The 15,586-nt window shown below is 39.9% G+C and overlaps 1 protein-coding gene across 1 annotated transcript in view; it reads left to right on the top strand.

Annotated features, from left to right (window-relative positions):
- PREX1 (phosphatidylinositol-3,4,5-trisphosphate dependent Rac exchange factor 1) overlaps positions 1 to 15,586 on the top strand; it is a 236,744-nt gene that overhangs the window by 83,173 nt on the left and 137,985 nt on the right. The window contains exons 2-3 of the mRNA XM_074210196.1: positions 8,373 to 8,444; positions 12,872 to 12,994. Of these exons, the coding sequence (XP_074066297.1) occupies positions 8,373 to 8,444; positions 12,872 to 12,994 (195 nt within the window). The remainder of the gene's footprint in view (positions 1 to 8,372; positions 8,445 to 12,871; positions 12,995 to 15,586) is intronic.

Below are 15,586 nucleotides of genomic sequence, written 5' to 3'. Positions count from 1 at the left end.
GTTTCAAACATTCTATAGTACTGTTATTTATCCTTCTCCACATTTTTCCTTCATTTTGGTGTATTTTCTTCTCTTTCAACTTTGGCTTTTAATGACACATCCCAACATCTACTAGAGGTTAAGAAATCTAGATTTCTTAAGGACTAGATTTCTAAGATAACATCTTCTATTGCAATAGCCTGCTGGTGGATCTGCCTTCCTTGAGTCTCTCCCCATTCCAATCTCTTCTCCTTTCAGCCTAAATCGACTGTGTCACACCTCTACTCAGTATATTCCAGTAGTTCCCCATCATTTCCAGGATAAAATACAAAAACCCCTCTGATTCAGAGCCCTTTATAAGCTACCTCCTGACTTTTCCTTCTTTCTTTGGCTTCCTTTAAGATTCTGCTCAAATCTTATCTTCTACTGAAAGTCTCTCCCTCCACATGCCTCCATTTACTAGTACCTTCCCCCTGGGAGATTTGCTGGAAGTAATTGTATGGACATAGGTGGGAAAGGATGGTGAGGAGAATGTGGTCCCTCTTAATAGAAACAGTCTAATGCTGCTTCTCTGAAGCATTGCTTTTATTTCTGCCTTTAGAGGCCCAGGAGAATTGTCCTGTCAACATAATGCCCTTCAAATGTTTGATGAGAGTTCTGATTTCTCCTATAAATTTTTTTCCCCAGCTGACTGTCTAGGCTTCTCAAGATGCTAGATGCCTTTCACTTTTTCTATCTTTTACAATGCTTTTTCTAAAATTGAACATAATTTCAAGTCCCACAGAGTATGGTGGGACCATCATTTTCTATGTTCTAGTCATTGCATTTTATAAGAGATAACAACAAGATTGGATCTCTGAGGCCTTGTTAGCTTTCTTTGGTTTCCATACCAAACTTGCAACCCACTAAGACCCATAAATCCTCTCCAGAAAAAGACAAAAACCAAACCAAAATTGCTTTCTAGCTATGCTTTCCTCACCTTGTACTTTTCCATTCAAGTGTAGGACTTTCTCAGTTTCAGCTCTTCATCTTAGTCCTCTTGTTGTTCAGTCACAAACAATATGTTTTTAGTCTAGTAAAGTGTCTAAGATTGTATTTGAACTCAGGTCCAGCATCTTATTCACTGAATTACCTGGTAACAATCTTAGTGTATGGATGCATTTTTGGAATTTGACTGTAATTGTTAGACATTCCTTTCAGCTTTATATATTTTTAAATTTTTTTCTCCTTTTTACATGCAAAGACAGCTTAGTGATTTTTTTTTTGCAGATTTGTATAAACATGACTTTACCTAAGTCATTTGTAAAAATGGGGCAGATCATAGGGAACAGTCCTCTAGAGACCTCTTTCCAGGTTTACATTCATCTATTAATGTACTCATTCGGTGACCTCCCTAGTTCATATTTCTCTAGTCTGAGGATGGCATGAGAAACTTGGGTAAATTTTTTGCTGAAATCTAGGTAAATTATATCTGCTGTATCTTCAATGTTCTGTCAGAAAAGGAAATGAGGTTAGTCTGGTTTAATCTTTTCTTATCATATTCACTTCTCTTTATACCTGTCCCTTTAAAAATAAATTTTAGACTTTTTCCAGCATCATAATTAAGCCTACTTGTTTATAAGCTTGTCCCTCATGTCTAGAATATACTTACTTCATCTTTACCTGTAGTAGGTTGGTGTTTTGTTTTGTTTTGCTGTTCAATTATGATTATTTCCTTCTCTGATCTCTCCAGATGAAGGTGCTCTCTTTCCCCTCTTTCTCATATTGCAGGTAACACATTAAGCTTTAAAGTTTGCAAGACAAATCTCAAATATTATTTCATTTGATTTTTATATCAACCTTGGGGAGTGGGTGCTTTTATAGACTCCCATTTTACAGTTAGTGATCCAAGACACTTGTCCAGGATCACAAGAGGCTGGATTGGAATTCAGGTCTGGAGCACTGGATACCACCTAACTTCTCTTTAGTGCGGTCTTGCCTCATTTCACTCTAACTTGTATTTTTTTAGTAAGGTCCCTCAACTTTGGGGTCAAGGGCAAGAACTGTGTTCTCTTTCATCTTTGCATTTCCTAACACTTTGCACAGAATAGATATTTGGATTGATCAGAAAATACTTTATTAAACTCTTAATTTTTAGATTAACCTCAGTTCCTATAATGAGCACAATAGCAGATGAGGTTATATTATTGTGCCCAATTGACAAATGCACAAACTGAAGACAAGTGAGATGATTTGTTCATCTTCAAATGAACTTCTAAGTGGCAGAGCCTAAAATGGGAAGGAGCAAGGGAGAGAGAGAAAGTTTTGTGTGTGGGGTAGGGTGGGGGTGGGGGGGCTGTGTCTGATCATTCTCAGTTAGGAGTGGAGACTATGGTGTTTGGTGAAAAGAACACTGGATTTGAAGTAAAAATAGCTGGGTTTTTCATTATGATGTTAGACAAGAATCTCAGTGTTCCTCAGGATTTATGTATATAGGTGACACAATGAATAGAGTGCCAGGCCTGGAGTCAGGAAGACTCCTCTTCCTCAGTTCAAATTTGCCCTCAGAAATTTACCAGCTGTATGACTCTGGGCAAGTCCTTTAATCTTGTCTATAAAATGAGCAGGAGAAGGAAATGGCAAACATTGCAGTCTTTGCCAAGAAAACACCAAATAGGGTCTTGGACATGATTGAAAAATAAAGAATGAGATAGTAAAATTACATAATAATAAAATGCTTTTTTTTTTTATTTGACAGGAATAGTCTTTGGTCTTTGTTCAAAGTCCATAATTCTTTCTCTGGATACAGATGGTATTTTCCATTGCACATAGTTCAAAATTGTCCTTGGTTGTTGTACTGAAGGGTTGAACAAGTCCATCAAGGTTGATTATCACCCCCATGCTGCTGTTAGGATGTACAATGTTTTTCTGGTTCTGCTCCTCTAGCTCAGCATCAGTTCACGTAAATCTTTCCAGGTTTCCCTGAATTCCCATCCCTCCTGGTTTCTAATAGAACAATAGTGTTTTATGACACATTTATACCACAGTTTTGTTAAACCATTCATTCCCCAATTGAATGACATTCACTTCATTTCTTTCTTTTGGCTACCACAAACAGGACTTGTTATAAATATTTTTGTACAAGTGATGTTTTTACTTTTTTTTTTATCATCTCTTCAGGGTATAGAACCAGTAGTGGTATTGCTGGATCAAAGGGTATGCACATTTTTTGTTGCCCTTTGGGGGTAGTTCCAAATTTCTCTCCAGAAAGGTTGGATGAGTTCACAGCTCCACCAACAATGTAATAGTGTCCCAGATTTCCCACAACCCTTCCAACAATGATCATCATCCTTTCTGGTCATATTGGCCAGTCTGAGAGGTATGAGGTGGTATCTCAGAGATTCTTTAATTTGCATTTCTCTAATAAATAATGATTTGGAGCAATTTTTCATATGACTATGGATTACTTTGATTTCCTCAGCTGTAAATTGCCTTTGCATATATCCTTTGACCATTTGTCAATTGAGGAATGGCTTGTTTCAAAAAAATGTTTCACTGACAGTTGGACTCAATGTGATTGAAATATGTTGTTCATGACTGAGCAACAACAATGGAAAGTCTAGAGGATTTGAAGGATTCCTGAGGGTCTTTTATATTAATTGTATCATCATGTCTGGTAGACCTAGGCATTTAGCTTGGATTTAGGAGGGTTTCAAGATGGAAGGGTTGGATTTATAAGAAAGGTAAGGGGAGCTTGGGGGATTTGACCTTCAGTCATCAAGCATTTGTGAAACCTTGACTATAAGCTCTTCTAAGCAAAAAAGAAAACCTTTGTCCTCAAGGAACTTGTATTCTAGACAAGGAAGGAAAGGCAACACAAGGGAAGGACAAGATAGGGAAGCTAGGTCTGGAAGATGAGTCTGGACCCTTCCCCAGAATAGAGATTGAGGGAAAGACTCACCAGTGAGATGGGGGTGGCACTGTCCATTCTGAGTAGCATGCTGTGCTGGTATAAGTGGGTCTGGCATTCTGAGTGGTGGAGTTGTAGCATGGTGTCAATATAAATCCATTGGGCTTGTATTCAGAGGACATATTGAATCCTACCTCTCTTTATTTGTGCTACTTTTGTTTTGGAGACATTAAATCTTAAAATGCTATAAAGATGTAAGTGACTGAAATAGTCATCTTCTGTCAGAGATTCCCTCCCTGCTGGAGCCTTCTCCTCTAAGATGACTTCCATTTACTTGTATGAAATACTCATGTAATTACATGCTCTCTACCCCCTTAAAATGTAAGCTTCTTGAGGGTAGGGCTGTTTTTGTCTTCCTTTGTATTTTTAGCAATTTTGGAGCTTGCTTGTTGATTTATATTTAGTTAATATCTATTTAAATCTGCCAATACTCTTACCTGGCTATTGCAGGCTCTTTTATAAATGCTTGTTACTTACTTCACATGAGTACAGTACACCCAATCCCCAAGGTTGATACAGGGAGATTTATAAAGATAAATGAACCTTTCTGACTTCCTGTTAGCAGCTTACTGCTTAGTTCAGTGGATAAATATAATAAAGTTTAGATTATAAATGCTATGAGAACAGAATCAAGAAGGGAGAAGTAAGATGTCGAGACATTGAGTTGTTAGGGGCAAGGGAAACACAGCATAGTTTTGTGAACTTGGTAGAGTCTTTTCTTCCTTCTGGGACTCAGTTACTCCATCTATGAAGGAAGGAGGTTTGGCAGAGGGGAGAGCTGCTGTGGTGGCAGCAGGTCCCTATCTAGCTGCGTTGGAGCACCAGCACCGGGTGTTGGCAGAGGAGTGGGGCTGAGCACTTTCCTATTAACTTACACTGCAGGGTGTGGGCTGCAGCCGATAGACCTATAGAAAAAAGCAATCTGGTGTTGGCTAACATAGAATGCTTGGAGATGACTCTGGCAGCCTCTTCTTGCAGGGCCCACAGCTGGTAGCCCAGGCTAACCATTGTCTCCTCACAATTGCCTTGGAAGGGCCAGGCAAGAGCTCTGGGTGTGCAAAGCCCCACAATCATTTCAGAAAATGGGGACAGGAAACCAGAATCTAGGACAGTAAGTGGGTTACACAACTTCCTGTCCCTTTGTGTCCCTTCACCAGCTTTGGTTTGGTGTTGACAAACAGTTTAAGCTCGGCCAGTTCCCTTAGTCCTCTTCTCCTTTTTCCCCTCCTCAACTTTCACTCCTAAAGGTCCTCATCAGCATTGCCACCACTCACTCACAGGATTGTTTTGAAGCCTTAGAATTTTAACATTAAAAAATGGAGCTTCAGACCATAGCAAGATGATTTGAGCATTAAAAAGGGTCTTGGGTCATAGAGTGTACAAAGCTGTTGAACATACAACATAGAATTTGAGTAGTGAAAGACATTCTTTAAAATGTCATATCAGAGTTGGAATTTACTTGGAGTAGATATTTCATGGAATCATAGGATTTCAATATGAAAGAGACTTTGGAGATCTTTTGGGGTCAAACTTTTTTCTTTTTTCTTTTTTTTTCAGAGGCCTAGAGGTATTAAGTGATTTACCCAATGTTGCACAGCAGAGCTATTCTTCATTATGCCTCTTAGAGCAGAAGACAAAGTTACTGCTATGAGGGATCTTAGATCGTGGATCTGGGAATGTTAGCGTTTGAAAGGATTTTAGAATTTTTTTTTTTTTTTTTTTTGGTTTGTTTAATTTCTACTTCCCTTTGTAACCAACTTTCCAGTGGAAATTGAGAACCAGATCCTTCAGGGTAGCAAACTGTTAAAGAGATGGGACCAGAGCTCAGATTTTTATCTTCCCATTTCCTCTCTTCTCTTCCCAATCACTCTGATTCCTTGATTAATCTTAACATTGACCAGGCTTGTGAATGTGGTCTTTTAGATGGACAACAGAGCTTTGGATGTGGACAGTGCCAGCTACCTAATAGGTACTTAATTGATAAATTGCTGCATTTATCCAGTAAGGAGCAGGACCCTGTGTAGCCTCCTTTTTTCTAACTTCAGTTTTGTAAGGGCTGAAGGAAATCTGAAGGGAGCTGATGCCTTTAACATTTCCATTACCTGGGAGGGTTCCCAGCCAATCTCCTGGCTCTGAAAATCATTTGCCAGGAATTCAGGGCCCCAAACCATCTCTTAATGAGCGTGACAATGAGCTGTGACAGCTGAGGGGCTCTCCTTGATAGCCATAGAAAAACCTGCGAGGACATTGGAACAGATTTGACAACTTGTCTGGGAAACCGTCTCATTCCCCTCCTCCCTCTTCCTCTCCCTCTCCCTCTCCCTCTCCCTCTCTCCTTCAACTCCCTCTGTCTCTGTCTCTGTCTCTCTCTGTCTCTCTCTCTCCCCTTTTTTCTCTTTCTCTCATTCTCTTTCCCTCCAAATCTCTCTCTCTCTTCCTCCCTCCCTCCTTTCAACTCCCTCTTTCCTTTATTCTCCCTCCCCCCATTCCCTTCTTTTTCTTTCTCCCTGCTGTTTGCTTTCAGTGAGAGTCTCTTTGTCTCCCTCCCTCCTCCTATGACACGCAGTGATCTCCCCAGACAGGCGTCGGGAGAGAAGCTGGTTTTTAAATTAACACATGGGCTCAGCTCTCTGATGGAATTGACTGTGCCAGCTAATGTGATCTGCACATCTTGCTACGGGCCTGTTGCTATTATTAGATATGACATGCATGGTGACTAAAATGCCGGTAAATTTTAGTCAGCAGCCTTGAAGCTGCTGATTGTGCCCATCAATTAAAATAATATTAATAATGATAACTGACATTTCCACAGTGCTAACTGGCTTCCAAAGGTCTTTGCATACAGTATTTCATTTACTCTTGCAACAACTTTGTTAGGGTGCACTATGCAAGAATTATCTCTACAAAGGAAGAAACAAGCACAGATAAGACATCAGTTCTTAGCTTGAGAGTTTGAAAGGATTATAGAGATCATCTCATCCAATCCCCTCATTTTATAGAGGAGGAACTGAGACCACAGTTTGATTTTCTTAAGGTCACATAGTTAGTTTGCAGCAGAAGGGAGATTCAGACCTGGTTAGGTGATTTGGCCTTGGTTGCACAGATAGGAAGGAGATGAACCTGGATTTCAACTAAGATCATCTGATTCCAAATTTATTGTTCTATGCACATCCTGTGCCCTGTACTCATTCTCTCTCTCTCTCCCCCTCCCTCCCTCTCCCTCTCCCTCTCCCTCTCCCTCTCCCTCTCCCTCTCCTACACTGGAATTATAAAACATAATTATTCCTGATTTTTACAGCTGGAAAGGACAATTTAGTCCTCATTGTAAAGTTGCAGCCCAGAAGTGCTGAGTGACTTTGCCTAGGGTAATCAGCTAATTAGTGGCAAGGGAGAATCCAGGTTTTCATTTCCCATGTAATTGCTTCTTTTGTAGTCATCTTTCATTTCTCTTCCGGTCTCCTCTTCACCAGGTGTGGTTGAGTGACTTGCCTAGGGTCATACAGCTAGTGTCCAGTGTCTGATTTGAGCTCAGGTCCTCCAGACTCCAGTATGCCACTCAGCTGCCCCCTCATTTTTCATCCTTAGGCCAACTCCATCTAGATGCTTTTTTGTCTCATCCTTTCCCCAAAGTTCCTCCTTTGAGACACTGACAAGGGCTAAGATAGTGAAACCCCTGGCCAATCATTTAAGCTCTGCCTGCCTTGGTTTCCCTTTAAAATGGAGATAGTACTAGTACCTCTCTCACAAGGTTATTGTAGGCATCACATGAGAATATCAATAAGATCTAATAGTTTTGTCACTATGTAGTTTCTCTCCCTTCTCCTTCATCTCTGCATGACCCAGCTCCTCCCTCTTGACCTTCCAGATACTCAAGGAGTTAGCATTTTCTGAGCCAGAGTCCCAGGGTGAGTTAGCTGGGCTTGGGAGGAGGGTTTCTTTGTGGTGGTCCCATTCATCATGTTCTCTTTCTCTCTACCTCAGCCCTCCCTGGCTCCCTTGGGGTCAGATTAGGAACAGCTGGCTCCCTCCCAGCCAGAGGGGACGGGTCTGGAGATGTCCCAGAAGAGAAATAAATTACCTCCCTATGATCTAGTTGAAAGATTCACTAGGACTCTGAAGGATAATTCCTTAGACTCTGTCCCTTTGTGATGACTAATAGCGAACTTAAAGACACCTCATTGTATTCATTTGGGGGTGACTTGGGGTGAGAAGTGGTTGATTTCTGACTTTGATTCCTGTAAAGGAACCTTCTGCGGTACCAGAGAATTTCTGGAGATTGAGAAAGGAGACTAGAACAATTTGAATTAATAGAGACACCAGGGTGAGAAGAAGCCCTGCTGTAAGCCCCATCACCTGACTCTTCCAGGGCCTTGTTGACCTCTGCACAGTTACTCTCGCATTTGAGTGCTAACTCACTTTTTGCTTTTTTCCCCTTCCTCCCTAGGCTTTTTTGCATCGAATTCGTCAGAATGTGGCTGATTCAGCAGACAAGTGCATTACTGAGGAGAATGTCAAGGTTTGTATGTCTGGGTCCTGGATAGTGAAATAGTGGGTGCTAAGATGGGAGGGATAGAGGATTGCTTTTGGCCTCTTTCCTTATGAGGGGAAAGGTTGAAGAAATGAACCAGGGATGAACTGAAGCCCTTTTTCCACCTGAAGGAGCTCTTTCACTTTATGCTTAGCATCTTACCTGATGAACACCTATGTTGGTTCATCAGCATCCATTGGAATATCCCTCCCATCCTTTCCTCCCTCTACTCTGCAAGGGCTTCCACATTTACTTTGATCTGAACCAGTATTCTCCCATCTGCGGTGCCTCAAGTAAACAGAGGAAGAACTCAGAATTTGTAGTTGGAAAATCTGAGTTCAAATCCTGATTTTGTTATTTACCAATTGTAATGACATTGGACCAGTTAGTTCTCTCTGTGTCTTGGTTTTGTTATCTGTAAAATGAGGTTAGCCTAGATCCGAGGTGTTGGACTATAATAGAACAGGAGGCCACTAAACCGTACATAAAAATCCCTGCAGACTCTCAGTGATAAAGAAAAACCACATATTAACATGATCTATGTTGTCTTGTGTTTTTATTTATTTTGTTAAGTATCATACAGTTAGCATTTTAATCTGTTTGGGCCACATTCTGAGGGTGGTTGACACTTCTGCTATAAATAATCCTGTTGTCCATTCTTTGCTCTAAGCCTGTTATCCTGTGAATTGAGTGCTAGTCATGGTCCAAGTCCCATAAGCATTTTTCCTAAGATGCTACCACTTTTTTGCCAAGATCCCTCCTCTTACTCCCAAACAAAACAAAAAACCCTGGTCACTGCCATCACTACACGTGGGGTCAGATTCCGTGTCTGGCTTATCTCTCTAACCTCCTTCTGAGTGTGTGCTTGCCTGCACATGAGTGAAAGGACAGATGAATATCCAGACCTTGGTCAGTCCTCAGGGCTTTGACCTGTGGAGTTTCTGGAAGGAATCAATAATCCTTCCATGTGGACAGAAGGCAGCTTGGACTTTGCCACTGACTCCTTGGGGAATGGAGTAGTATCTCTCTCTGGGCTAGATGAGTGGAGCCAGAGGTTTTTTTCCCCCCTACAGCTCCTTCCTGTCTCCTGGCTTACATTAATTCTGAGCTGCTTCCTCAGGAGTGCTAGAGTAGATGAAATTTAACAGTGTTTCAATCATTTTTAAATTAAATGTTTTGTTACTATCTTTTGTTCTTCTATCACCCTCATGTTCACATAAATTTCTCCCCTCTCCAGAGGGCCATCTTTTGTTACAAAGAAAGGTGGGAAGCAGTCCTGTGAAACTTGTTGTTAAATCTACTAACACTTGACAGTAGATGCCATATTTCATATCCTATTTCCCCACTTCTGCCAAGAAGGCAGGGAAGTGCATTTTCTTTTTTCTTTGAGGCCCAAACTTGGTTTTATTGTAACTATACAACATTGAGTTTCTTCCTTTTTCTTTTTTCCCTCCCTTTTTCTTTCTTCTCCTCCCTCCTTTCTCAGTATTATAGACATTTATATATTGTTCTCTGTGTTCTGCTTAATTTGTTTTTGTATCACTTCACATAATTCTCCTAATGTTTATTGAATACCCCATGAGTGGAGTAGGATGCAGAGTTTAACTAGACTCAGTCTTTGTTTTCATTGAGCTTAAGTTACAGCAGTAGGTACCTTATGCACATAAATAAAATACAAAACAACACTATCAACTAGAGTTCTTTTTGTTTGACCCTTTCAGATTCATAAAGTTCTTTTTTAAAAAATCCTATTGTGAGATAGTACAGGTGTTATTTTCATTTTACAGATGATAAAATGGGTCCATTTGAAAAATTAATATTTTATTTTCCCAATTACGTGTATTTTTAAAATTTAAGTTCTAAATTTGGTTTATAAAGATTAATAACAACTGGTAGATAGGTCTTCAATATGATACTTTCCACTGTATTACTCTGACTCTATATAAAGAGCTAGGTTAGATTTCAGAGAGGTTATTGCTAATTTGGGGCCTTGAAGATTTAAGGGAAGAAGTAGCACTTTTGTTAAAATGCTATAAAATCTGGCTGGAGGCCAGGAGAACTTTCCAGGCCTAGGGAATAAAGTCTCTGCAGGTAGCCGAGGGGTCAGCAGGCAGTTATGGGCCTTTATGAGGGAGAGGAAGGAAATATGGATATGAGAGTTAGATTGTTCCAGAAACATGAAATGCTAGGCTAAATAGTTTAAACTTTTCTTTAAATTTTAAGTAGAGAGACTTGACATAACCAGACCTGTGGATAAGAAAAATTTGGCTAGTTTGTCATGGGTAATAATGGAGGAAGAGAGAAATAGAGGGAGTAGACTAGGAGATTTGTAATGAGGGTCTGACTCGGATAGTGACTTTGGGATAGAGATGGGGGAACGGAAGCCCATCCTGTGCTCCCAGATACTGTCTCCTTCAGATTCAATTATAATCTCCAGTATGCTTGCCTCTTATAATTAATTCTGTTTCTTTTCCTGATTCTTTATCTTCTTCATCTTTTTTTTTTTAGTTTTTTTTTTAACAAGGCAGTGGGGTTTAGTGACTTACCCAAGGTCACACGGGAAGGTAATGTGTCTGAGACTGAAATTGAACTCAGGTCCTCCTGACTCCAGGGCTAGTGTTCTATCCACTGTGCATCTAGTTACCCCCAATCTTCTTAATCTTTTGATGTGTATGTGTCATTCAAGGCTCTATCCTTGGTTTCTTCTCTCCATCTGTCTCTTTTTCTCTATGTACCAATCTTTCTTTTCTCTCAATGTGTCTGACTTTGTTTTTCTTTGTCTCTCTTTACCTCTGTCTTTTCTGGCAAGCCCATTTTCTTTCTTGCCTTCAATGGCCACTTCAATCCAGGATTCCTAGATCTATAGTTCTAGCCCTGCCCTCTCTTCTGAAGTCTATTTAGATTGCTTAAGGAACAAATTAATGAACAAAAAAGCATTTACTAATTACATATGTATATACTAAACACTTAGTTAAGCAAAAAGAATCCCTGCCATCAAGAAGCTTTCATTCCAAAAGGCAGAGATCACATTTCTATAGGGGCTGAATGTTGGCCAAGGAGAGATTATGGGTTATGATAATGATGATGATGATGATGATGATGATGATGATGATGATGATGGGCTGGTCCATTAGGGAGATGATTTGTATACCCTTCTAGTATCTATGGCAAGGCTACTCTTATCAAGATTCTAGACCTGGAAGGGAAGGATAAGGGTGATAATAACTAGTAAGGTTCCCAAGCAGGCAACCAGAGAGTAGAGAGTAAAGGGAAGCATGGATAGGACCTGTCTAAAGTGGTGGGTCAGGTGAGATGGTTACCAATAAAGGAATTGAGACTCATAGGGTTGGAAGTTCTAAGTGCTCCAAACCAAGTTTTTTATAGTTCTCTCTAAACTCCCTCATCTGAATTTCTTTCTTAGGCACCACTCTGTTTCCCATGTTTTTGGCCTTGGTGCTATCATTAACCCTTTCATCTATCTCATATTTTAGTTAATTACCAAGTAGCTTCTACCATCCAACATATTTTACTTCTCTCATCTTGTCTTTATTTCTATACTTAACACCCTAGAACAGACCCTCACTATTAATCCCTGTACTATTGTAATAAACTTTTATAGACCTTCCTGTTTCTTTACCCCTTTCTAATTCATGGTCTACTGCTTCTTCTATAATGTTTCCTATGCATGATCTGGTTATATACTTCTCTAATAAAAACCAGTTGCTCCTCATTGCTTACTGAATTCTTCAGTATAGAATTTACAACTATGGTGTCCTGAGAAATTCTCTTACTTTTCCAGATTCTCATTTATCAATCTACATGAATCTTTGACCAAACTACATCACTTCACATAACACACAATTGTGATCCCCTTGTTCTTTGAGGCCTTAAGCCTCAAATACCCTTTCTTCTTGGCCCCTTTTAATGAAGTCCATGACTCTCTACCTCTTCTGCCAGACCTCTTTTTCTTTAATCTTTGTAATGTTAAGTCTTATAGATGTCTAAATTTATGTTTTCCCCCTATCCATATGGTAAAGTCCATGAAGGCTAGAACTGAGACTTATCTAATCTTTTTAACTTAGTTCAACCTCCTTGCTTTTTTTGTTTTGTTTTGTCTTAGTTTTTTGCAAGGCAATGAGGTTAAGTGACTTGCCCAAGGTCATACAGCTAGAACCCTCCTTGCTTTTTTAAAAAAGGAGGGAACTAATTCTCCAGAGATGCCATGGTTTGCTCAAATTCACACTGACTCACTAGATTCACATAATAAGCATTTGAATTGGAGTCCAAGATCTGGAACTAGAAATGGCTCTATTGCTTATTACCTAATATCTTGGGCAAGAAATATTTGGGGATTTATTTGGATTTGGGCCTCTACTCTTTAGATCCCAACTAATATGAATTTTGTTTCCCCCCAGATTCTGTTTTCCAACATCGAAGACATCCTGGAGGTTCATAAGGAATTCCTGAATGCCTTGGAGTTTTGTTTACAGCCTGAACCTCAATCTCAGCACGAACTTGGAAATGTATTCTTAAAATTTGTGAGTAAAGTTCAATGACTGGGTGGCTTGGTGTTTCCTTCCCTCCCTCCCTCCCTCCCCCCCCTCCCCAGGTCCCTTCCTGGTTCTCCCCCTCATCCTCTTCAAGCTCTGCTGCCCTTTTTTCTAATGTCCCCAGGGCAGGGAAGCAGGTCTTATCTTTTCTTAAGGAAAGTCTTAGAAAAGTCTAGAAAGAGGAGGCCAGGGTGGGGGGATCCATTCCCATGCCAGAGAACAATAGAAAGGGCGTCGATACCACCTCAGCAAGGATATATTTTTAGAAAGTCTGCCCTTTTTCTCTTGTTCTCTTTCTCCTAAGGTGCCTTACTTAGTGCCAGCTTCTTGGATTAACTCAGAAAAGATTGAGACCAGATTATCAAACAAAGCCTTGTAATGCCTTATCTCTAGAGAACTTGGCTATCTTTAGACTCTAGGGGAAAGTCCAGTCATAACCATTGCTCTTGTCAAAAGAAGTCAAACAGCACTCTTACCCCTGACTTCTTTAGTCACTTGCTGAGATTTGTCAATCCCACCTCTACCTTTACAAAAACTCTATTCCATTCTCTCTATTCACATAGCCACCACCCTAAGCCCTTACCACCTCTTTCTTTAATATTCTCCACTCAACTGCCAGAGTATCATCTTAAAGCACAGTTCTGACCATACAGACTTATTTATATGGTAATTCTTTTCAAGAATTTTACAGTCTAGCTAAACTGATTCCTAAATTTTCCTTACATATAACATTGGGTCTACATTCCTTTCCACAGATTGTATAAAAAAGTATTCCCACTTCATTTCCATTTCTTAGAATCCATAATTTCAATTGTATTTTAGGCACTATGCTAAGCCCTTATGATGGAAGGACACATAAAAAATAGGTGTATATAAGATATATAAGGTGTGGATGGAACATTTTTTGAGAGGGAAAGACACTTGCAGATGAAGGGACTGAGAAAAACCATCTGGAAAGGGGTTACGATTAGGTGGAGTTGGAGAAGAAGCTTTCTAGACATGGTGGATAGCCATTACAGTGGCTCAGAGATAGAGATGGACCTTCATGTTTGAGGAAAGCAAATAGTCCAGACTACAAAGTTAGGTAGGGAACCTTAGATTATGAAGAGCTTTAAATGTCTAACAGAGGATTACATTGTTGATTCTGGACCACTAAGTGATTTGGAATAGTGATGTGATCAGATCAAGACTTGAAAAATCACTGACAGCCAAGTTAGAGACCCAGCCCCTGATCTGGATGTTTGGTAGCTGTTTGAATGGAGATGAGAGAAGAGGAGATCTATATTAGAGAAGTTATGAAAGTGGAAACAAGACTAAGCAACAACTTCTGTATTTGGGTTGAGTGAGGTTGAGAAATTGAAGGATGATAGCAGAATTGGAGACTTGGATGCAACTGAGAAAAGTGCCAAAGTGATAGTGTTCTCAATAGTATTAAGTTAGTTTGCAATAGGGAAGTTTTTTGGGAAAGATAATGATTCCTTTTTTGGATATATAAGAGATATGTCCTGTAGGTGACACTTTTAGAAGTATTTTATTTGTGATTGCCAGTTAGTTGTTCATGTAGGACTGGACTTATGAAAGTGCCTAGGATTAGATAGATATTTTTTCAAATATGCTTCTATGTGTTGTCTATTCTTAAGAGGGCAGGGACAATTTCATTTTTGTTTCTGTGTCCTCAGTGTTTGGCACAGTCCTTGGTACAGAGTAGGCACTTTTTAAAAAATTTTTATTAAAGATATTATTTGAGTTTTACAGTTTTCCCCCAATCTTGCTTCCCTCCCCCCACCCCCACCCCACAGATAGCACTCCGTCAGTCTTTACTTTGTTTCCATGTTGTACCTCGATCCAAATTGGGTGTGATGAGAGAGAAATCATATCCTTAAAGAGAACAGAATTCTCAGAGGTAACCAGATCAAACCATAAGATATCTGGGTTTTTTTTTTTTCCAAATTAAAGGGAATAGTCCTTGTACTTTGTTCAAACTCCACAGCTCATTATCTGGATACAGATGGTACTCTCCTTTGCAGACAGCCAAAAGTTGTTCCCAATTGTTGGGCTGATAGAAATAGGCAAGTCCTTCAAGGTTGAACATCACTCCCATGTTGCTGTTAGGGTGTACAGTGTTTTTCTGGTTCTGCTCATCTCACTCAGCATCAGTTCATGCAAATCCCTCCAGGTTTCCCTGAAATCCTGTCCCTCCTGATTTCTAATAGAACAATAGTATTCCATGACATACATATACCACAGTTTGCTAAACCATTCCCCAATTGAAGGACATTTACTGGATTTCCAATTCTTTGCCACCACAAACAGGGCTGCTATAAATATTTTTGTACAAGTAATGTTTTTACCCTTTTTCCTCATCTCTTCAGGGTTTAGACCCAGTAGTGGTATTGCTGGGTCAAAGGTTATGCACATTTTTGTTGCCCTTTGGGCATAGCTCCAAATAGCTCTCCAGAAGGGTTGGATGAGTTCACAGCTCCACCAACAGTGAAATAGTGTCCCAGATTTCCCACATCCCTTCCAACAATGATCATTATCCTTCCTGGTCATACTGGCCAATCTGAGAGGTGTGAGGTG

The sequence above is a fragment of the Macrotis lagotis genome, chromosome 1, assembly GCF_037893015.1.
Source record: "Macrotis lagotis isolate mMagLag1 chromosome 1, bilby.v1.9.chrom.fasta, whole genome shotgun sequence".
Lineage (NCBI taxonomy): Eukaryota > Metazoa > Chordata > Mammalia > Peramelemorphia > Peramelidae > Macrotis > Macrotis lagotis.
The sequence above is the reverse complement of the archived record's forward strand: the minus strand, read 5'-3'. Positions and strand labels throughout refer to the sequence as shown.